At 31.6% G+C, this 23,862-nt stretch overlaps 5 protein-coding genes across 5 annotated transcripts in view; 3 read left to right on the top strand and 2 right to left on the bottom strand.

Annotated features, from left to right (window-relative positions):
• Positions 1-3,323: 3,323 nt before the first annotated feature.
• LOC119666683 lies at positions 3,324-4,117 on the bottom strand. The gene has a single exon (XM_038075968.1). It carries the CDS (start codon positions 3,947-3,949, stop codon positions 3,419-3,421), a length of 531 nt encoding a protein of 176 aa, XP_037931896.1. The 5' UTR covers positions 3,950-4,117; the 3' UTR covers positions 3,324-3,418.
• Positions 4,118-5,877: 1,760 nt separating this feature from the next.
• On the top strand, positions 5,878-15,916 carry LOC119669002 (mitochondrial ribonuclease P catalytic subunit-like). The gene is made up of 4 exons (XM_038078728.1): positions 5,878-7,049; positions 7,105-7,241; positions 15,486-15,678; positions 15,744-15,916. The coding sequence occupies exons 1-4, from the start codon at positions 5,910-5,912 to the stop codon at positions 15,879-15,881; spliced, it is 1,608 nt and encodes a 535-aa protein (XP_037934656.1). The 5' UTR covers positions 5,878-5,909; the 3' UTR covers positions 15,882-15,916.
• LOC119669001 (probable ATP-dependent RNA helicase DHX35) lies at positions 11,195-13,572 on the top strand. The gene is made up of 2 exons (XM_038078727.1): positions 11,195-13,298; positions 13,407-13,572. Exon 1 carries the CDS (start codon positions 11,195-11,197, stop codon positions 13,250-13,252), a length of 2,058 nt encoding a protein of 685 aa, XP_037934655.1. The 3' UTR covers positions 13,253-13,298; positions 13,407-13,572.
• A 78-nt stretch (positions 15,917-15,994) lies between the features above and the next one.
• LOC119669000 lies at positions 15,995-18,181 on the top strand. The gene is made up of 2 exons (XM_038078726.1): positions 15,995-16,388; positions 17,347-18,181. The coding sequence occupies exons 1-2, from the start codon at positions 16,072-16,074 to the stop codon at positions 17,912-17,914; spliced, it is 885 nt and encodes a 294-aa protein (XP_037934654.1). The 5' UTR covers positions 15,995-16,071; the 3' UTR covers positions 17,915-18,181.
• A 128-nt stretch (positions 18,182-18,309) lies between these two features.
• LOC119666334 overlaps positions 18,310-23,862 on the bottom strand; it is a 16,035-nt gene continuing 10,482 nt past the window's right edge. Inside the window, exons 4-8 of the mRNA XM_038075617.1 lie at positions 22,620-23,856; positions 21,248-22,565; positions 21,028-21,142; positions 18,889-19,136; positions 18,310-18,823 (exon numbers count right to left, since the gene is read on the bottom strand). Of these exons, the coding sequence (XP_037931545.1) occupies positions 18,379-18,823; positions 18,889-19,136; positions 21,028-21,142; positions 21,248-22,565; positions 22,620-23,856 (3,363 nt within the window). The 3' untranslated portion in view covers positions 18,310-18,378. The remainder of the gene's footprint in view (positions 18,824-18,888; positions 19,137-21,027; positions 21,143-21,247; positions 22,566-22,619; positions 23,857-23,862) is intronic.

Below are 23,862 nucleotides of genomic sequence, written 5' to 3'. Positions count from 1 at the left end.
TTTTAATATTTTCCTTATAATCTTCGACTGCAATTAATGGGTGTTAATGGCAGTTGGATCTATGTCCAGGGCCAATTCCCTCTCGTCCAACTGGGTTACAACAACGATTGTTATAAATGTGTTAAATTCCATTTTATCCTTACATCACACATGGAACGTTTCTCCACCCATTGTTTGTTATAATTAATTTATAATCTCTAAAACTATGTATGAATATGTTATCTGAAATGGTGGGCTAAACACTAAAAATAAGTACATATGTAAATAAGCATGTAATTTTCTTATCTAATTTCGGTTAAGCGTTATTCCCCGTGCGTCGAAAAATTAATTGAGCATGTCATCGTGACAAATGTTCACGACATCAAAACATGTTATCATTATGTGTTTTTAATGTTTGTCAAAAATTCTATAATCTTTCCCGACGTCAAAATAAGCGTGCTTCATTCGGTGCAGAATTGATTTCAGTCATAACAACAAAACAACTTAGGTCTATTTTGTGAATGTGTTATCAGAACTTTATGGGTTTTTTGTATCATGAAATCTGCCGACATAGAATAATGGAATTGAATTTAAAATGTACTATGCTCTCCCTCGTCCTTACATTAGTTGTGTCCATGCAAGATGACCCATGTTATAATGATCTGATCTAGTTTATATAAAACTCATTAACATACATATATGAAGCGGTGTATATTTGGGGAATAAGGATTAAACCTTTGACAGTATTTCGACCACTAATCGGTAATGTAGTCTGGAGCAATAATATCTAGTAAAAGTATATTTACCGATGTTCTATGTTTAAGTCTCGCAGCCAAGGCCAGTACTAGTCCAGTCAGATCTACGATTTAGTTGAAGGTTCTGTTCAAGTAATATTTTCGCACTGACTGAACCTACTTTATGAAGCGTATACCTTATCCACGGCCATTTTATATTTACTCTAAATAAATAAAATACCACTTACTTTATAAAAAATAAATAAAATTATTAGATAACAACATTGGACTTTGACGCGTAATATTTCCTAAATGTCGAGTTTATTGAGCTTTTCAAGTTTATCTATGTATATACGTAAAATAGTTACAAACCCTTTACACTTGATTAGAACAATATTCACATGTGTACATACTTCTGCACATTTCTTTACTATTGTATATGATATCATAATTTAGGTTAGGTTGAAGCGACAGTCTAGTGTACCGCTTTAGCACAAAAATGGTTCGTTATGATACTATTGATGTAAAAATTTCAAACATTTGATTAACGGTCAGTATCCTTTTAAGAATGCACAAATGTTTAAATAGAATGAAACCAACATGACAACTCTATAAATTTGGCAATATTCCTTATTTGAAAAAGAATTGCAGCTCTGCCAGGTCAATTAAAAAACGGGCCTCAACGATTTTTAATCTTCTACTGCCAATGCTAAGCACTTGGTGGAGTAGACTTTCTTCCTCACCTGCAGATCCCACAGCCTCGACAAAAGGTGTTACATGATGGAAAAAGTTTTCCCTTTTGCCTTCCTAATATGTAGTGATCGGCCAGCACCGATACCATAAAACTAAATTCATTCCGCTTTAATTGAAGCAGCTATGCATTTTGTCCAGATGAGAATCTTCAACTATCCAGGCTTTTGTAGTGTTCGCTTAAAATTTTTAAGCTGACTAGCTTAGCTGTAACGAGTGAGATACCAATATGCGGGGAGGGAATTTCAGAGAGCAGTATGCCAATTGGTTACACCTTACGAAAGCCATCAATTGAAGTCCCTTTTCAAGCTCTTACGTATAATCCGCAAGGCAGTAGAAGAAGAGGAAGACCTGAGATTACCTGGCGCAGATCAACAATAAACGAAATCAATAGCCAATCAATATACCTTGGCAGATTATACACCATATTTTTGAGCTCGGAGAAGTGACAGTAAGAAGGCAAATATAGAAGCAATTTGTAGACAGCTTATGCCCAGTATAGAGGCAACTTGGAATCACTTGACGAATAATATCACAAGTTAATCCGTTTCACAATTACGAGATATATCTGTGTCCAAATATTTATATGAATTATGGACTCTTACTAATCTAGACAACTCGTTGAGGAAACCCGACATTTTCGAACTACAAGAGAAGCGACTATAAAGCCTCTCAGACTGTCTGAGAAAATTGCGTTGTTCATGTACGAAATCCTATGGCTCTGGATCCACTTTGCTGCATAGTTAATTGCCATTTTCTCTGCTTGAAAGACACCGCAAAGGTCAGGCAGTCAAAGCGGGACACTATGATTTACATTACCTATAAACAACGAGTAGCTTGCATCTGATCAATACTATTAATATATATATAAGTATAAGATGTCAGTGTGAATTTTAGTCTAGTTTAGTCTAATCTAAGGCTAGTCTGTCTTAAATTATGATTGTGTATTGTAATATTTGCTACCTGAGAAGATTACAATATTCACGAAAACTCTGCTTTAGAAAAATTCAAATCTTTGAATAATTGATTGTCTCTACTGTAAACTTCTAATAGTCTCAAATTGCTAACTTAACTAAAGTTTTTTGTATAAAATATTAAAAAGGTTTAATCGACTGGTATAACATATGTGTATATAGAATATATATCCAACAATATTATTTAGATATGTAACAATATATGTATATGCAAGCAACCAATTATAATATATATATAATTATATGATGCTATTTATAATATATGATTCATATTTTTATTGAATTATCAAAAAATAGATTTTATATCACCTCTTCTATTTATTTACTTGATTAACTTTATTCGTGAAAGATATACAATAATTCTAATCCCTTAAATGAACGCCTATCAACAAATCGACAAAGTCCATAAAGTGGTCAACTGCGAACTTGAAACGATTGGAATCTTTCCTCGCCATTCCAGACGTATTACGCACACCCGCGACTACTACCCAGAAAAGCCAATCGCCAACAATCGATTACACTACAATTTTGCACAAATTTTTATGGGACTGATAAAACGAGAACTAATCAATCATGTTAATCATTCGTTATCAGTTTATTTATAAAAAAAAGTTTGTTTTTTTATTTTTCGACGTGACTAAACACTTTTAGATGATAATTATTGATATTAATTTTTTTTAAATCCGTTTTCGTTGAATGGAAAAATATAATTTTTTTATAAATAAATAATAATAAATTTTGTAACGCTGCCAGAATCTTCTATCTCAAATATGTCTTGATGTGTCGAGAAGATAAACTTGTTTGCACAACAAACAGAATAACAACAATTAGATTAATTAGCATTTACGCAGACTGCCGTTTAAATATTGTAGAAGACACAAACAAATGTTTATGTTCATTGCTTATGCGTTGTTTTTATTAAAACATTTTCACATTTCCGTGAGTACAAAAATGCAAATAACAAAATAACAAATTTAAGGACTAGATCAGTTCGCCACGTTCGTTGACTTTAATGACCTTTACACGATTGCCTTGCTCGGCTAGCATTTCGTCAAATGTCTTGCCCTTGGACTTTGTATCCGCAAACCAACCTACGTTGTCGCAAATCAAATGGTTGACGCCGCAACCATCGCATTGCAATATGACAATTCCACTGGTGTATGCAGCTTCCGTCACAGTTTTACTGTTCCGTGTGTTGCACAGTTTGCAACGATAGACTAATTCCACTTTGCGCTGCATGCGCCGATAGTTCTTCAATGTGGTTGGCGACACCGAACCCGAGGATGCTCCATTTGCTGCAAATTTCTTGCCCGTAAATGTGGTTGCATCGAGTATGGATTTCGGTATGAGTAGCGGAGCAGGTTTTGTATTATTATCATTCCCAATTAAAGGTGCAGATGTGGCTGCATCCTCTACAGGCTGTTGTTGTGTTAAGTTAAGGAGCGCATTTTGCCCATTCTGTCGTAGTAAGTTGAGTGTGCGCGTGCTAAAGATGTTACGCAATGCGTTCATCTTACACGCTCATTACGATATTTTTTTTCTTAAACAGCACCAAATAAAATATTAAATAATTCTTTAAGGTTACAGCAATAACTTGCTATTTTTGGATACTACGCCGAAATTTCAAACCACTCTTGTTATTGTCTCTACACACACTATCCGAATTTGCAATGATGATTGAGTTGTCAACCAACAGCTGTGCACAACTATCACTAAAAATAGTGTTGCCATATTTGTACGAAGAAAGCTGTTGGCTGAAACAGAAGCATTACGTCGCAACGTAGTATTTATTGTTGAGAATCTTATACGGAGTTACATTACAAACTTTAATCAACGATTAACGTTGATTAAGTGTTCACATTATCGTTTCGGGTTTTCATTTTGACAATTGTTACATTTTTTAATCTATTAATGAACAATCAGCTGGAAACATTGTTATGGAAACCCGAATTTTTAGTTATACAATATTGAAATATTTATTATTTTTTAAAAAAATTAAATAAACTGAACAAAAATGAATGTTATTTATATGCAAAGTCTTTCGATTCGTTATGAATAGTAGATCTTTGATACGTATTTTTCAAACTATACAAAAAAAATCACATATATTAATTTAGAGGGTTTTTCGAATAGCAAAGAAGGCTGCACAAACATTCAATGTTCAAGTTCCAGTTTTTTTTTTTGTTTTTTGTTGTCACTTATTTTTATTTTAATTAGTGACACCAACCAGATCGCCTATTCTTTATGTTTTCAAAGCTGCTCTTTTTGTAGAGACATTTGTAATGCATATTGTTTTACTTACTATATGCAAAGCGACCATTCTTATATATCCTTATATGTCCTTTATTTCTGTTTTTGCTATTCGAAAAAACCTCTTAATTTTAAATAAAGCTTCTCTGTCACTATACAAAGAAAGCGTAGCTTTTCAGCAACACTAGTACTTTATTCAGCATATATTAATTTTATCAAAAAGTTTATTTTTAGAAAAATCTAGAAACGATAACAATTTACACGCGAATATTCCTAATACAGAATTAATTAAGGCAACAAAGAACACAAAACTAGAATAATACAATTTTCTGAAATTTGAAGTCCTAATCAATGCAGTAAATTTCAAGTTTTACAAGAAATTTCAACTTCTATAGCTTAGAAAATATGCTGAAGATATAGAATAAATGTGATTGCAACTCAAATATCTAAAAAAAACTCAAATAATTAAATATATTTATTTATTTTTTATTTTTTTTTTAAAAAAAAAAAAATTTTTATTACATTATTATTTTTATATTTATTATGTAAATAAATATATCTGAAAAAGTTCAACAAATAAATTGTTTTTTTAAATTTATTCATATATAACAACACAGCTTCCGCAGCAGCGTTGCTAACTTGGCGCTAGCAATATATTTTTTTAAAAATCTGTCAATTCGCCATTTTTGTACCAAAAACTTATCGATAACGCATTAAATTCTGTACTATGTTCAGGAAAAGATATTAAGCGAAGTCAACTTTCAGCCAAAGTTCGAAGTTTGTTGTGCGTATTTTTATATGGCAAAGCGACTTTGGTTGCTGATTTTGCACTCAAAATCGATATCCACTAGCAAAGTTCGTAATGTAAACTCCCTGTAATGCATACAGCACCACTAAGACGAACAGTTTCCATATGTTTTCAATACAATAAAATACTTATTTCAATATTGTTTTCCCTTGAAAACAGGAATAAATAATAAATAACAAATTGTGCCTTATGAATTATAAAATTATGAGTAAAATATTGCATAGTAAATTACATGAAGAAAGTTGACATAACGTAACATATGACAACGTACAATCAAATTTCATGTGCGTTGTCCTCACTAATTTATCGCTCAATTGCCATCACAAGGCAATTTTGTAAACAAATAACAGCTGATTAAGTTCAAACACATTGCCAATGATAATAAATAATAGATAGGATTATTTTGGAACTAAAATGAATAGCTTAAAATTTCTAAATTTCAAAACGACAATAAAATTCTGTAATGAGAGAAGTGCATTACTTCAGTCAATACGAAGAGGTGGAGTGTTCAAGCGATCGCCTGCTTTAAAGTTGCAAGCTGCTGCGCTGCAAGATTTGTATACGAATTTTTTTGATAACCGAACTGAACTGAGCGTAGAGGAGTGGCAAGATGCTAAACAAGCACTTGTAAATAATAACAAATATATATCATCAAATAACGTAGATGCTATGATGATTGGTTTATTTAAATACGGACACCAGCTTCCATTAGCCAAAGATTACTTGAAGTACTTGAAGAAGATCAATGTTGAACCCAATGTGGCAACCCTCGGGCGACTCTTACGAGTTTACAATACAGCTTATCATGAACGAGGTGGTTCCATTGATTCGCTGACAACAGAAGAACAAAATGAAATTTTATCAATATATAAACACTTCAGAAGCAAGCATGACGTGTTTGACACCACCACTTGTGAAAACCTTATACATGGGCTTGTGGCCACAGAGCGATTTGGCGACTGTAAGGAGTTGATTGAAATGGCGAAACTTACAGCAGTGCCAACGGTAGCAGCGTATTCCGAAGTAGCTGTCAAAGCTTTTAGCACAAATGATATGTCATATGGTTGGCAAATATTGGATGAGATGGTCACAGCGGGCAAGCAGCCAAGATGTGAAGTATTCATTGCTTACATTGAACAAATAACAAAGAATTCAGACAAGAGTTTCCAGCATGAATTTGAGAAATTGTTAGAGTTTTTTGGACAGCATGATATCATCATAAGTGAGAAAGTAGTTGATTACATCACGAGCCTAGAGAATAAAAATTTGCTTAGCATTACAAAATCTAAACTTAGCCGCTCGGGCAAATGTAGAAACTGCAATAATCAAATGGAAAATATTTCTGTCAGTGCTGCAGATTTTGCTAAGCTTAGTAATTCGTTTTTAAATAAAGTCCTGATTAGGAATGATGTTTTTCAAAAATCGACGCCTCAGGAAGTTGACAGATTTAAAGCATTCGTTGCCGAAACCGCACCGTACGATTGTGTCATTGACGGACTCAATGTTGCATACTCAATGGGTATCAAGAAATCCCCGGCTATGTTGGCTAACTTGGTAGGGTGTTTCATGTAGTTTTTATAATATTTTTAAATGAATTATATTTTGTTAGGTTACTAATGTGGTGAAATATTTCAGTAACCAAAACAAGCATGTCCTGATACTAGGCCGAAAGCATATGCAGAATTGGTCAAAGACATCCTGGAATTACATATACAAAAATGCTAGTGTGTTTCTAACAAATAATCTGTAAGTTTTTATTTTATATTCGTTAAGCGGTATTTTTATAGATGCCGTAATTGTGATTTACAAAATCTCTAAACAATATATGCCAATGGCAGCATGAGGTTTCATGGGTCCCATAGATAATATACTTTTTGGTGTCCTGATTGAAATTAAATATGTATTTAATTTTATATATTTATTTATATATTTATTTATATATTTATTTATATATTTATTTATATATTTATTTATATATTTATTTATATATATATATATATTATAGTTTTTAAATATTGGTATCCAGCTAATTTGTTTTTATGCCGGGCCTTAGGTAGTTTTTTGTGTTATATTATTTTAAATTATAAAAAAAAGTTTTTGTTGAATTAAAAAAATATCAGCAACACTGAAGATATACCGAAATTAACAAACAAGATTAATGTTTTTATTTGCAAATTTTTTATATTATTTAAATTTAATGTGAAACAAATGACCTAAACTCCTGCAAAAAACACAAATACATAGTATATATTTGTATATAATATATAGTACATAAATATTTGTATAAAATATATAGTATATATTTGTATAAAATATATAGTATATATTTGTCAAAAATAAAACATAAAAAAAACTATATATTTGTAAAAAAATATATAGTATGTATTTGTAAAAAATGTATAGTATATATTTGAAAAAATATATAGTATATATTTGTAAAAAATATATGGTATATATTTCTATAAAATATTTAGTATATATTTGTATAAAATATATAGTATATATTTGTATAAAATATATAGTATATATTTGTAAAAAATATAGAGCATATATTTGTAAAAAATATATAGTATGTATTTGTAAAAAATGTATAGTATATATTTGTAAAAAATATATAGTATGTATTTCTTAAAAATGTGTAGTATATATTTGTAAAGAATGTATGGTAATATATTTTATATGTTTGTATAATATATACAGTAATATATAATATATGCTAGTAAAAAATATATAGTAATGTATGGTATATATTTGTATAAAATATATCGTATATATTTGAGTGTATTGTCACTCGATTGAAATTAAAATTTTTAGTTTGAAATTTTTTAGAAATTTATTAAAATATATATTATATTAAATATATATATTTTATATAAATATATATAATATATTTATTTAATTATATATTTATGTATAATTATAATTTTATATTCAATCGAGTGACAGTACATCCAAATAATCGTCAAAAGTGGTCTATGGGTTTAATTGTTCATATACAATTTTTAGACTACAAATGTCAGGATTTAAACCCTTTCAAATTTGAATCGTGATGTATTTTTCTATGCGAAGTACAATTCAATACGACATAAAAATTAAAACGTAGTCTAGAAGATATGAATAAATAAAATAATACAGATGATAAACGTAAGAGAGTGCTTATCGGAATTTACACTTTCAAACAAGCAAGAGGCAAAAAAATTTAAGCTTATAGGCCATTTCCACTACGTACTTAGCAAGCTTATCGTACTGAGTAAATTTCATTTACCATACAAATAGCTTCTGTGCTTTTTTACTTACTATAGCATATAGTAAGCAAAATTCGACCAAAATTATACCAAAAATGACGAATGCAACATTGGAAATTATCGGAATTTGAAACATGAAACAAACCATAAACAAACACTCAAAATTCAAAACTAACATTCTAACAATACAAAATTTAATGTCATCTGCTTACAATTAAAATGTAAACAAACAAAAGCTCTAAAACTAGAACTTTTTGACACATAAAAGCTCTTTCTCATTTCTTAAGTAACTTCTTGACACATAAAAGCTCTTTTCCATAATGTAAACGACCAAAAGCTCAATATTACTATATGGCTTACTAAGTACGTAGTGGAAACGTAGTATTAAACTTCAAATATTTCATTATCTCTTTAACTCGGTTATTGCTTGAAATGAAGAATAATGCCGCAAATAAAATAGGATCCAATCAAAAGCTTGATTTTCTAATTACAGAATGATTATTTGATGAAATGAGAATTAAAAACACGCAGGACACTATAGCATACTTAAAAATGTTCAATATATTTCACAGAAGGTCTACTATCAGATAAGTCAAGCAAATCTGATAAAACTATTTAAATGCTCTATATTTTTGTCAGACATAACGTTTATACTTAAAGCTCGAAAATATAAAATAAGGTTGGGTTTTGAATTTATTTAGAAATAAGCTTACTTAAGATGTCGTACAGACTACCAAAATTTCCAAGTGCATTTCAAGCAAAAATTGCTGCTGATATATTTTAATGAAGATATATAGTAGAAACTAATATAAGATTATTTATTGAAGGTCAAGTGTTAATTATATTCATATTCTTAATATATTAAACCAAAGGTTATTGGTCAAGCTAAAGATCAAGCTGCCATCTATTGTAAATATGTTCCGGAGCAGTGATACAATTCTCGAATTTAAAACTGCTATCAAAAGGCTTATAAAATTCTCAGACAAAATCAATTGATTAAAGTGCTGTAGGTAGTTATTGACTAAGAAATACACGCATCGTATAAACCAAATCAATCATTAGAAAGCAAGAAATCATTTTATAAAAACGTTGCCAGATTGAGAAGCCAGACCCATACACGATGTATGTGGGATCTGCAATGTCCCTAAATATTGATTAAGTTTATATACACTAGATGATGTCAAATTTAAAATGTATTTAATTGTACTAGCTACTAATGAAACTGAATATAAAATTTGAAATATTAGGTCTGTTCCACGAACTATCCGTAGTAAAACTCAAGTAAAACACAATTAAAGAACAAACTGAGAGCGTAACACAAATGAAGTGCCAAATTATGCTCTTTACACAGATTTCCATGGAACAGCTTTGTGTAAAGTCAGGTGAAAACACCAGTGCCGCGCAAATAAACAATACAAAATTTTAAATTCAAACCAAAGCAGCTGATTCGCACATCAACACAAATTTTACTTAAAAGAAAATGTGCGAGTAAAGTTTGTGTAGCATTTTCAAATTTCGTCAGCGATGTTACGCTCTCTCAGATGCTCTGGTGGAACGCACTTGTGTATACACTGTGTTGCTCAAAGTCACCCGTGGAACAGACCTATTTATAAATTTTAAATTCTGAAAATAACGTTGTTCACTATTCTTTTTGATTTATATATGCAGATAATGCTTATTTGGAAATGTTAACAGTCTATGTTAATGTAAATACATGCGTACGTGCGTTTGCTAATACTTCAAACTTTGTTAGCTTGTTCCTTCCAACTATTGTTCCTCAATAGTACATATTGCAGTAGTCTCACGCTTGGGAGTGTAGTCACTCTCTTTTCTTTTCTTTATTCTTATACTAGATTTTTATGTACATCTGATCATAATCACTTCTTATGAACTACTTTCTTCTCTTTATTTTTGTATAAGATTTTTATGTACGGTGTATTTCTTCATAATCACTTCTTATGAAATCCTGTCTTATCTATTATTTTGACCTTATCGACATCTGCTACATGTTTTGTTTTCAGGATGTGTTGGATTAATTTTGTTGCCTCTCTACCTGTTTTTTTGTTATGTGTACCTTCGTGCGTTACCTGTTGTCAGGAATAGTCCTTACGGTTGACCTGATATACACATTATATGATAGTTACGGATTGGTTATTTATGTTTTTGAAAATATTGAGAGTTTTTTTTATCTCTTTTATGTAAATATTATATATAACAAACATAAATATAAAACAATATAAATTATTGTTGATTATATATTTGAATTGAAAAGATATTATAAAGCGTTTTTAAAATTAATCGTGTCATTGTGTATTATTAGTTTGTGTAGTAAACATAAAAATAAAATAAAGCGGCAACTCTGTAAGAATACTATTTGACAGCTGACTGAAGAACGGCACTTTATGTTGTTTAGTTTTTTTTGAACTTAAATAAATAATAAAGCGTTTAGCAAAAATGATTTCGCTACAAACGCAACCGAAGTTTTTGAGGCCTGCAGAGCAAGATGACATACCACTGAAAGGAGAAGATGACCCGGCAACTACAACATTTATTTTCAATGCGCATCGTTCGCTGGGCATAGCTGAGCAAAGGGAAAAACTGCCAATACGGAACTATCGTAACCACATATTATACTGTCTGGAAAACCACCAAATTGTCATTTTAGTTGGCGAGACTGGCAGTGGTAAGAGCACACAAGTACCACAATATCTATGTGAGTGGGGCTGGCATGTGAAAGGCTTAATTGGTGTGACAGAACCAAGGCGCATATCCGCAATCACCTTAGCAGACAGAGTTGCGTTGGAGCGTGGTGAATTGGTTGGGAACACTGTTGGCTATGTTGTTAGATTTATGGAGCGAATTTCAAACAACACAAAAATAAAATATATGACAGAAGGTATACTGCTACGAGAATTACTAGCAGACCCACTATTAATGCAATACAGCGTTATTATTGTTGATGAAGCGCACGAAAGGAACTTGCTGACTGACACCGTACTGGGATTGCTTAAGAAAATTGCACGTAAACGAGAGTCTTTAAAAATTATTATATCTTCTGCTACTATTGATGCGGAATTTTTTCGCGAATTCTTCGATATCAAGCGCAAGAAGTCAAGCAAGCCATCCAGCATTGTGTTGACGGTTGAAGGTAGAATGCATCCAGTTAAAATACATTATATAAATAAGCCTTGTCCAGATTATGTACGTGATACAGTTGAAACTGTTTGGAAAATACATAAGAAGGAAGTAGCTGGTGATATTCTGGCATTTTTAACGGGACAGGAAGAAGTATTGGAAGCTTTAGATTTGTTGAATGAATATAAAAATAGCGATAATTCGGAAGATATACAAATTTTGCCTATGTATGGTGGTTTGCCTAGCAGAGACCAGCTCAAAGTGTTCTTTACATTAGCAAAAGGAGTGCGTAAAGTAGTTCTTGCAACTAATATTGCAGAGACGTCTATAACTATACCCGGTATTGTCTACGTCATTGATTGTGGATTTGTGAAAGTGAAATGGTACAATCCAGAAAGCAGTTCCGACAGTCTTGTTGTAGTGCCGGTGAGTAAGGCGACTGCAGTGCAGCGTGCCGGGCGAGCAGGGCGTGTACGTGCGGGAAAAGTGTATCGACTTATCACAGAAGCAGACTTTGAAAAGCTTCCTGAACGTTTACCATCAGAGATGTGTCGCTCAGAGCTTAGCGCAAGTTTACTACATCTAAAAGCATTGGGTATTAGTAATGTGTTACGTTTCGATTTTCCATCAGCTCCACCAGCTAAAAATCTGCTCTCATCGTTGGAGACGTTGTATGCATTGGGTGCTATTAATGAGCAAGGAAACCTAACTAAACCAGTTGGTTATTTTTTAGCTGAGTTGCCGTTTGGACCGATGCTTGGAAAAATGTTATATATATCAGGACAATTGGGCTGCTCCGAAGAAATATTGACAATCATCGCTATGTTGCAAGTGGAATCTGTTTTTTCGAAACCCGTAACTGCGCAAGCACAAATGAAAGGAAGAGTTGCGAATCGTAATTTCGAGGTTGCTGAGGGCGATCTTATAACTTTGCTTAATGTTTACACCGCGTTTGTGGAAAATGGACGCACCAAAGAATTCTGTGGTCAATATTATTTAGTTTATCGGAATTTAAAGCGCGCCTACGAATTGCGTGAACAACTTGTTAGCTTAGCAAATAAAAAGTTCGGCGTAGCATTATTTTCCTGTGATGGGAATGTCGAGATGCTTTGCAAATGTATAACAGCTGGATTCTTTATGAATGCAGCCTACTTGCATCATTCCGGTGTTTATAGAAAAATAACCAGCGATACGGAATTATTTATTCATCCCAACTCAACGCTCTATACTATACAACAGCCTCAGTTTATAGTCTACAGCGAATTACTGCAAACAACAAAACTCTTTATGATGAACGTAACAGTTATCAAAGAAGAATGGTTAACGGAAGTAGCACCGCATTTCTATTGTAAAAAAACTTTACGGAAATATAAATGACCTGAAAGGCTTTCTGAATAGTACAAAAGGCTGGCGCCATAAAAATGTAAGAAGATAATGTAAAATTGTTTTTTGTTTTACAATCAAATATGATGAAGAAACTATTTTTTTAAAATATAAAAGTTTGGACAGTAATAATATTATTATATTACAGGATCCAAGTTCTAAGCCTGGCACTTGCAATCCATAAAATTGTGAATATTGCAATCCATAAAGTTATTTCCAAGGGACACTGATGATGGAGGTTAGGTAATACACGAAAAACCTGTATGGTCAGCTGAAATATCAAATTAATTAATTACAAAAAAATATTTTTTCTTCGATTCATTACTGTCTGAATATTGTAAAATTATTAAATATTTAATAATGTATATAATGTAAAATTAGTATATAAAATAAGTATGTAATTCTATATGTATATATAATATTAAGCATTTTCACATCATATATTCTATATACAAAGCTGTATAAATTAAGAGAGCATTGTTTTTCGACTCATGCATAAGATGATAAGACATGTACGTCATCGTTTGTGTCATTTTCTTTACAAATATTTTTTAATTTAGAATTAAGCATCTAATTTAGCCAAATATAGTTAAATAAATTAAACTAAGAATGTACAATGTATTTTTTTTAGAGTTAAGTTTTAATTTTTTAAATTGCTCTCAGAAGTACAAAAAACTTACCATTTTAAATAAAACTTATTGTTAGTTCAATGATAAAATGATTTTAATTTTCATTAACAATATATTATATATTTCATTAATTAATAAATAATAAAAAGTTTTTATTATAATTCACTACAGTGTATTAAAAAATATGTACGTCTCCATTAAACAACAATAGTTTCTATAGAAAAAACATGGTTTCTTTCGTCATAAATGATTTAAAAAATCAAATTATTATTATTATATTTATTATGTACGATGCAAATATATTATACTTATATTATTCCAATATTATACTTAGTAATTATTTTCAGTTTTTACGTTATTTCTTCAAAAACTAAAGGATATCTGTTTAAAGTGGTCTTAAGTTTAGAATAAAGATTAAATCTGTTTGCGCATCTGTCTAGCTTTAGGTTGTTTTTTTTATAACTTTTAAGTAATGTTAAAGTAAAGAATAATACAAATTTAAATAATAACAAATAATTTGAAACAAAATTAAAACCTTTTCTTTATTTATATAAATATTTCGGTTTACTTTGCAGACCATCTTCAGTGTTATCGATGTTTTCATTCAACAAAAGTCAAATAAAACTTCTAGAGTATATGTAAGAAGATTATATATATATATACTCTTCTTAGATAAGAAGATAAAAAGATTAAGAGACAAGAAGGTGTGTCCTTGGTCAAATTAAAATTTTTTCCTTTATTATTTAATTTATAATATTATTAATATTTGATCAGAGCGATTCATAAATTTATGCCAGTGCTGTGAAGCACTATTTTTTATTTAGAACCTCTGGAGCAGTTCTATTCCAGCCTTTTATGAAAGAAGAGTTAACAATTACGTTTTTAGAGAAAGTTATTGTGATGTAGAGAAGCCAGAATACCATATATTAAATAAAGCTCAACGTCTTTAATATAATTCAAGGAGTTTTGCAAATTTTGTAATTTAATTGTTAACAATCTAATACGTCAGATATATTTGTTGAATATTCTTACGTCCTCAAAATAAGGGAACTGTTGCTAGAGCTGCTTTTTGCCAGGTATGATACCACATTCCAGATAACGTTTCTGCACAGCAATTCTTGGCCGTATTTTATTTTTCTGCTTTTGATTCAGCTTCCAATCGATGCCGATGGGCTTTCTTCCACAGCATCGAGAGAGACGTCTACGACTGTGATAAACAGCGAGGTCTGTTGCAATTCAAGCTGTTGCTAAAAGTACCTTCATGTGAAAGACAAGTTCTTACAACAATTAAATGCAGAACAATTAAACCATATCTCGGTTATATTCAAATAAATTAAGACCATCAACTGCTACGATTTATTAAAGAAAACGGACGCTTATTGATAATGTAAGGGAGCTATACAATGCTCACTACGCAATGAAAATAGTTTCAATATAGATATCTGCATATCAACTCTTTATATATCTTTAACAATTAGTAATATTCTAAATCGAATGTGCGAGTAAACATAAAGAATTATTACATATAACAAAAATTTTAAAAGCATTAATTAAATTTATATAATTCATATTTATATATCTTATGCATTTAATTATAGAACACATGATGATCCATTTTTATTGTATGCTACACTGAAGAGCGGCCACCACACTGATTTCTTCTCGCGGGATTTAATGCGTACACACTCTTTTTTACTGGGGCCTGAACTACGACCAATTTTTAGACGTTGGCAACAGGAACACCAATATTCTTTAGTTACCCAAACTGAAGGTGGAAAAATAATAGTTAAGGTATGATTGACGACTGACGTTTAATAAACAGAGACTATTAGCTATTAACTGAGAATTTTTTCTAGGAGCCAATTCGTTTTATGATATGCGCGCACAAAGTGAAAGACACTTGGCATTTGCCTTATAAACAGGAATATCTTGCAAACCCTCCAACATCATTTGAAGTTTCATCAAATTGGCTCTGCATTAAATTTCAAAATTAACCAAATAAAGTAACTGAAATGTAAAATTTGTTTTAAGGACAATTAAAATTCTTTCATTGAAATAAAATTTATTTACTAATTTACGTATGATTTTATAAAATCCATCCAAATTCTACAGTTAAATAATATTTTGGCATACTCAAAGTTAGCAAATTTTTACAATTTACAAACAAATTAAAAGTATTCAAATATGGCAAGCAGTAATGTCGATAGTTGGGACTTGCCCCTTCCCACCTCGACATCCTCGACCTCTGTCGAAGAGGAAGAGATACCAGATGACGAGCGCAGACGTAATGAGAATATGGAAAAACTCAAGAAATATGTCGATAGAATGGCGTACCAACCGCAACCGCCGTATATAGCTAAGCCCACTTTTGAAAGATTGAAAGAGCCCAAAAAACACGCGGTTTTGTACACTGCTGAGTACTATGCTGACATCATGACACCGAGGTTGCGAGGTGAACGGATGAAAAACTTGGCATGGAAGCATAATGCAATCACGACAGAGTAAGTTCTTGATTGAATTGGTAGATGTACATCATTTTTTTAAGAAACGAACAAACAAACTCATTTTAGTGACATCTAGTATATATCTGTACCATCTTTTCTAATTCAATTAACCTTTTAATCAATCAATTAATTCATTCAATCTTAGTTTAAGGATATTTGATGTATCAAATTAATGTATATATTATATGATATATAAGAAACAGGTTTATATTTTTGATATATAGATATTGTTCTCCCAACGGGCTTGGTTTAGAACTGAATCAACGGTAATTTTATAGTTACATTTCTGGTGTTTAGACAATTCTTCATGTTTTCTTTTATTCTTGTTAGGGATTCTCACATGAAAAGAAGTTCAAGAAAAAGATTAGTGGATTACTTTGTAGAGTATAGTTTAACGTGCAACTGACTTATTATTTCTAACAATATAATTCAACAAATGGATGAACTATAATATTTTAGCGTATTATAATAATGTGTTTCAATATATTATTTTCTATATTAAATTCTGATATCACACAATTTAATTAAGAAGTGTTTGCAATCTGCTGCGAGCCAGAGGTATATATAGATACTGTGACAATTACGTATCTGACTAATGTCAGGACCTACCTTCCACATTTATCGCACTAAAATGGCATCCCTATCCAATTAATGGTACCTTTCACTCGATTGTAGCTGTCTAATGGGAATTGATAAATTTTCACTTTTTTCTATATTATTAAAAGATTATAAAAAAGAAATTCAATTTTATAATTTTATTAGGTAACAAAACCAGGTGAATCCTTATGATCGCCGGTGTAAACAAACCTAACCTTCACAACATATATAACAATAGATTTGTTTAACTTTTCATTATTTTAATAAATATTTCTACCAAATAACTTATTAGTCAGTAAGATATTATATATTCGACTAAACAGTTTATTAAAATAATGTTTTTATTAATGCTTTCAAGGCAATTGGAAGACATAATTAAGAACCATAAAGCTAAAGAACGTAGACGTGAGGATTTACTTAAGCGTAAACAGGAACTTTACTATGAAATGCTCACCAAAATGGAAAGGCAGTGCCGTACCCAGTATTTAAATGTTCTCATCCAGAAATTTGCTAAGTTCATCGCTAATCTTGCAACAACTATAAAGGTGCCACCGCAACTTGTGGAACCGTTTAATCGTATGCAGCGTGGAATTTTTTGTAACATCCTACTAGCAATAGGAGTTCATCCCAATAATCAAGCTGCTGTTTATTACACAACCAAGGAAGCGGTTGAATATGAAGTATGCCATAAGCTTGCACATGCTTTGCTCAGCTTAATAGTTAAGGCACTTGATACTGCAGCAGCGAAAAACCCAGAAGATATACAACCCATTCAAGACATTGACTTTGAAATGGACAATTATATCAAGGATCGCTTAATGTGTGCTGCAGAAAAGAAAATAATGCATTCTCGTAAAGAAAGGAAAGCAAGAGCCATTAAGGTTTACAAAAACCCGTGCAAGGAGCCAAGACTTTTTATTGACTGATTTTTGCTCCACTACTCATTGCTTCAACTTTACATATTTGAATGTAGCGTAAAAATTCTCATTTGTGCGTTAGCCAAACCAACCAATCACTGATTCAAATTGCAAGTACGAAATTTAAGTATCTCGGCTACTTCTATAATTGCCGATTTAATAAATTTCATGTACTCATTAAAAAATTTTATGTCTTCCGAACTGTAAAAATACATACACGCGTGTGAACTTCATTCCAAATGCACTTTGCTAATAATAAAACATTTTTACAGTGAACTTAACATATATTTTACAATTTGCATTTGTTTTTTTATGAGGATATAAAAAAAAACGAAAGTTACAATATATAGTAGTACGTGAAAAAATAATTCAAAAAAAATATGTAAAAATGAATGTCCTTAACATGCAAAAATCTATAAATGATTAATTAATGAAAATAATAAATTATATTAATATATGTACGGTTTTAAATTTTATGAAGATAATGCTTTGTTGAACTCTGCTATTTTATTGATAACAAACTTCTCCTTTTCTATTATTTCCCTCTTAATAATTGCACGTAATTGTTGCAAGTTAGGCATTGAGTTGCAATCGCGCACGTTCAGCAGTTCCCTGAAGATAGTTTCCCATAAGATTTTATTGAAATAACGCGGCACATGCGTTTTATGCATCCAGATATAATCGGATCGTTTTTCTACTTCCATATATTTACCAAAGAGCAATACATGTATCACTCCCGCTAAGCCATACAAATCCAATTGATAAGTCCATGGACGTTTGTCACGCATTTCCACACAATTGAATGCATTATTATTGTGCACATAACTGAATGTCTGCCCAGGTTTAAAAAGCTGCATATCGATCGAAACACCAAAGTCGATCAGTTGCAGGCAACATTGCTTCGCTGGATATGTCAACCTTTTTTAAAAAATATAAAAATATAAAAAATATTTAATACTCGTACATAACAAATGAATGCTTACTTATTCATTAACAGTATATTATCAGGTTTAATATCTGCGTGGATGATGTTAGCAGCGTGCAGGTGATCCATGATTTCCAAAAGTTCACATGTCAGGTACATCACTACATACTCGTCCACATTTTTCATAGTTGACTTTTTAACTTTATTGCAAACATTTATCAGTGAACCATAGTCCGAAAATTTGGATACTAATACACTTGAGTTATTGCCGATTAGAGAAAATTCAATCTTCATGTACGCATTTAACTAAAAGAAAAAGAATAACTTATTTAAAGAGAATATTTAAATTATAAATTAAAAAGCTATGGCTGAACTATTAAATTAAATTGTATAATTCCGTCACTAGAAGTACTCTTGTCTCTCTCCAAGAGTACTTCGTTTTCTATTATGCACCTGTGTGCATGTTTCTAGTTTCAGAAACACTGTTGAAATGCCTTTTTAGAAATAGTTTTGATTAAACTGGTTCTGCCACGTAGTAGCCATCTCAACTATTGTTAAAAACCGTTATAATCCCTTGAGTGTCTCATTGAAAAAAAAAATTTTTTATATTAAAAATAGTTGCAGAATACCAAATTTTGCAAATAGTGCAGTTTTGGCATTACTCTTATACTTCACTATGAACTGTTGAATGAGTCGATCGCATTCAGTTGTAACTCGTATGACCAAAGATTTGGTGAAAATCAATTCACATTAGCAGTATAATATTTATACTTCTTCAGAAACCTCTCTAATGGTAACAGTTCGTCTATTATATTTCTAATTTTTGTAACATTTTATCATTGATCGATAAAGTCTCCAGGGTTTTTTTAAGGTCTTTTCGATATTCCTAAAAGATCTTGTATTATTTATAAGTTCGTGATTATGATAGTATCGTTACCAAAAGTCTTACTTAGTATAATAAACGATTCGCACGTACTTAATTTTATTTAAAACATAAATTTTATTATCTGTTTCTGTTACAATCTGTTATCTGTTTCAAAATATGCTACATAAAATGTCGCTAAACACGCTTGGGTAAGTCCTGCTCATTCGCTTGGCAAATACAAACTAAACACCACAGTTGTCTAATAGTTACTACAAACATTACTGATAGTGCAACCAATACATAAATACTACATTTACTCGAATCGATGAAAATGATACGATGTGTTACTTTTTCGTCACATCTCGTATGTTAGTGCGACTATGAGTATAAAAGACATTTAAAATTTAAGAAGTTGTTACAGTTCTATATTGTGGAATTGTAAATGGAAATTGTATATAAACATTTTTTTACTTATGGTGCTATATATTATTCCTTTGTAAAAGAATATAAATTCTAATGTTCAGAAAAATTGCTTCATAGTTAATAAAAAAATTAACTATTTTGACTTAACTTTTAAAAGAAAATCAGGTTAAAAATTTTTTATTTCTTTTATGGAATAGGCAATAAAAAAATATCAAGTTATTAATAAGTTAATTTCGATTAATGATTAATTTTATAAATTTGAAGGAATTTTTGTTTATTTATTTAATACCTAGATTCCAAATGAATCTCTACAGATGTGATAGTTTGCCGACCTAGGTGAGTTGGATTTCATTCGTAAACCTTAAAAATTTGTTCACTAAACATAATGAGTAATTTAGGATTTCAAGAATGGACGGGTCTGCTTCCCTGAACCACTTGTAGAACTTTACGACCAAGTGTCGTTCAACAATCTCAAACTGGCTAAAACAACAACAAAATGAGTATTTCGGATATGCTTCAGCCGTCCAATATAAAAACGGTGCCCTATGTAATCACTACCAACTAATGAAGATTAATCGTAGGTTTTGTAAGGAAGTCACTTCAACGCCTGTGTCTGTATGCCTTTGACTAAAATCAAAAACGGGCAACAGAAAAAGTGGAAGACCTAAAGTCACGTAGCGCCGTACTATAAAGAGGAAGGCGAACAAATCTGGACGCATTGGAAAAAAGCAAGTACCACAAGAATACCCATGTATTAAATGCTTTATTAAGACTTGATGGTTCTTAAAAAGTTGAAACAACTAATGCTATATGTGATCAATTCAGTCAAGTTCTCGTGAACGGGTTATTATATAATTAGTTCTTTCCATTAAGAATCAATTTTTGGAAGTAGTTAAATATATTTCTTACCATATTTTCTGATGTAATACGACTTTGTAGCTCCAAGCAAATATAATATTCCCAGTAGTTTGGTGGCCGTTCCTGTTTAAGCGCATATTTATCACCAGTTTTAGTGTCAATACCCCTATATAAATAAAAAAATATATATAGTAATATAATCATTGTATATATATATTTAAAATGATAAAATATTACTTTGATTTTATACTAACCAAAATATATTACTTACTTATACACAGCGCCATATGCTCCTTCACCGATAAGTTTCGAAATTTGAAAATGAACGCCATTGATTTCAATCGTTGTGTTTGGTTTTATGCAGGGGACACAACCTACCATTCTACAAGTTTGCAAGTCTTTTAAAAACGTTATTAAATCAATTTGATCTAGAAAAGCGTTTATTAATTCCACATTAAAAGGATTAACATTCGGATCTACACAAAACCTTTCCACCAGCTGATTGGTTTGATTTAGATCGCATTGCCGGTGTACAAAGGAATTATTATCAGACTTATCCAAAGAATCTCTCCATACATGTACGGTATTTTTGGGAGTTCTGGGTGTATTCTTGAAGTAAATACTCATTTCATCGTCATATTCATTACTTAAGTTGAGTTTCTCCTTATTGAAATAGTCACCTATTCCCAAAGCGCTAGCGGCGTTTTCGTAATTTGTAGCAGGTTTATTTGTGGATGCAGTCGATGTCCGATGCTTTTCCGCTGGGGATTTTTCTGTTGCGTTTAAATTCGATCTATTGCCAACTGTATCTTGTACAAATGATGACGGTTGCTTTAAAAAGCTCTGCTTAGATTTTTTGCAGTCTTGCGTTACTTGCCTTCTAATCTCATGAGTTTGTTCTAGTGTAGTCTTTTGCGGATAATTCGAAACCAAAGTAGAGTTTTTAATTAAGCTTATATTCGTTGAGAATAATGCAGTTTCTGCGTTCAGCTCGAAAAAATCATCCAAATCACTATTTTTTGAAGTTTGTTTTTGTGGTTCCTTACACTCTGAATTAAGATCTGTCTTAGGTTTTTCTAAAAAATTTAAATTACTCTGGGAGTTTTCGTAATTTGTTTTTGTCGGAACTTTTGGTGAAGGTTTGCTCAAAAATTTCAACGTACTACCTCCAGAGCTGAAGGCTTTGAGGTTTTCTTTCTGTGGCTGAGAGTTTAAAACTACTGACAAATCCTGCATTTCATGAGTATTATTTTGTGTATTTCGGAACTGAAGCTGTGATTTCGGTTTAATAAATGAGCTTGCATTCGAGTCTTTCGTTTCTGATTTGTTTAAATGGAAGAATGAATTCGATATATTCTGAGACTTTGTAGAGACTTGTAATGGTCTATTATCCCCGATGGAAAAGTCGTGCATGAAAGAATCTCCAGAAACAATTGTTTCATGTTTCCGATTTGTGTTGTCCACTTGGTGTTGGTTTGCACTGATGTTTGCACCAATTCTTTTAACTGATATATTCGTTGTAGCTCCTGTTAAATTGGCTGCTTCTGATTTTTCGTTTTTTGTGTTTTCCTTTTGTGGATTTGCTGTTGGTTGTGTTTCTGAAATTTCGTTTTTTGTGTTTTCCTTTTGTGGATTTGCTGTTGGTTGTGTTTCTGAAATAAATGAAAGGTTGGATAAAAGAGAATCGTCTTGTTCAGGTTTAGTTATTTCAGTTCGATGACTTGATCCAATTAGCAGTTTATCCTTGTTTTGAACTAACTTCGGCTGTGTTTCCGCAATTATAGAAAAGTCAGGTAGGAATGAGTCTTCTAAAATATTTTTTGATGATATATTGGACGATTTTCGAAAGGAGAGGAGTGCATCTTTAGGTAATTTCATGCTTTTATCACTTATTTCATCCTCAAATAGCAGCATAGTTTTTTTCGTGTTCTCCTTGGGCTTTTGAGCAAACATTAAATTAGTTTGTACCTCAGGTGTGTCAATATCGCAAAATCGTTTCGATTTTGGAACCAAGGGGGATGGATGTTTTACGGTAGAGATTTGTTTTGTAATTCCAAGTTGTTGATTTTGTTTTACTAACGATTTTTCAATGGCCGGAGGTGTTTTAACGAAAAACTGAAATGAATCATCAATGCTAGCGTTGTTGGTATCATGCGATTTAAACATTAATTTAGGCATGGTTTCGGTGTACTCGTCTTCAAATCGTATCGGTTTGGGAGGTAAGAATATCATTTGTAATGAATTATTTAGCTTATCTTCTTCTGGTTTCTGATCAGTAGCGACAGGTTGAATCAACATTTTAGAGATAGTTTCAGTTTTGTCTTCTTGAAATTGAACTCGGTTCGGTGCTGATACCAACAACGTAGGTACAGTTTCCGTTTTGTCATCTTGGAAACGCACCGTACGCATCGCAATATTCGGTGCTGTGTCTTCACATTGCATCAATCTGGAGAAATTGCCTGCTTCTTTGATTTCGCACTCTTCCGCAAACTCGTCAAGCACGGACACATTACTTCTTAAGTTATGAAGTCTTGTTGCAGCAGGTGTTGTTGGTACCTTGCTTGGTGAGTATTTTGATTGCTTATAGTCGATGTTTTCAATTGCGGGGTGCTTATTTGTTGTTGTTGTTGATGAAATGCTTTTAGTGTCTAAATTCACATTTGACAATAAAATATTTTCCTTGGAATTGGTTCCAGATACTTCTTGAGATCGTTCGAAAACCGTTTCCAAGTCTGTGTGAAGCGGCCGTGTTGCTGTGTTTGGTTGATTTTCGTTCTCAAAATCTGGCGAACTTATTGTCGATTTGGTTGATGTACCAGTGGAATGTGTTCCTTGAGTAGTGCCGTGCTCTGACGTTTCCAATATTGTAGAGAGTTGTTTTTGAAG

This window comes from Teleopsis dalmanni, chromosome 1 (genome assembly GCF_002237135.1).
Source record: "Teleopsis dalmanni isolate 2A chromosome 1, ASM223713v2, whole genome shotgun sequence".
Taxonomy (NCBI): Eukaryota; Metazoa; Arthropoda; class Insecta; order Diptera; family Diopsidae; genus Teleopsis; species Teleopsis dalmanni.
The sequence above is the reverse complement of the archived record's forward strand: the minus strand, read 5'-3'. Positions and strand labels throughout refer to the sequence as shown.

Coding starts and splice junctions, on each gene's coding strand:
- LOC119666683 (XM_038075968.1), bottom strand. CDS start 3,949: ATGAACGCATTGCGTAACATCTTTAGCACGCGCACACTCAACTTACTA.
- LOC119669002 (XM_038078728.1), top strand. CDS start 5,910: ATGAATAGCTTAAAATTTCTAAATTTCAAAACGACAATAAAATTCTGT. Junction 7,050..7,104: donor CGGCTATGTTGGCTAACTTG/GTAGGGTGTTTC, acceptor ATATTTTGTTAG/GTTACTAATGTGGTGAAATA. Junction 7,242..15,485: donor GTGTTTCTAACAAATAATCT/GTAAGTTTTTAT, acceptor ATTTAATTATAG/AACACATGATGATCCATTTT.
- LOC119669001 (XM_038078727.1), top strand. CDS start 11,195: ATGATTTCGCTACAAACGCAACCGAAGTTTTTGAGGCCTGCAGAGCAA.
- LOC119669000 (XM_038078726.1), top strand. CDS start 16,072: ATGGCAAGCAGTAATGTCGATAGTTGGGACTTGCCCCTTCCCACCTCG. Junction 16,389..17,346: donor CATAATGCAATCACGACAGA/GTAAGTTCTTGA, acceptor AATGCTTTCAAG/GCAATTGGAAGACATAATTA.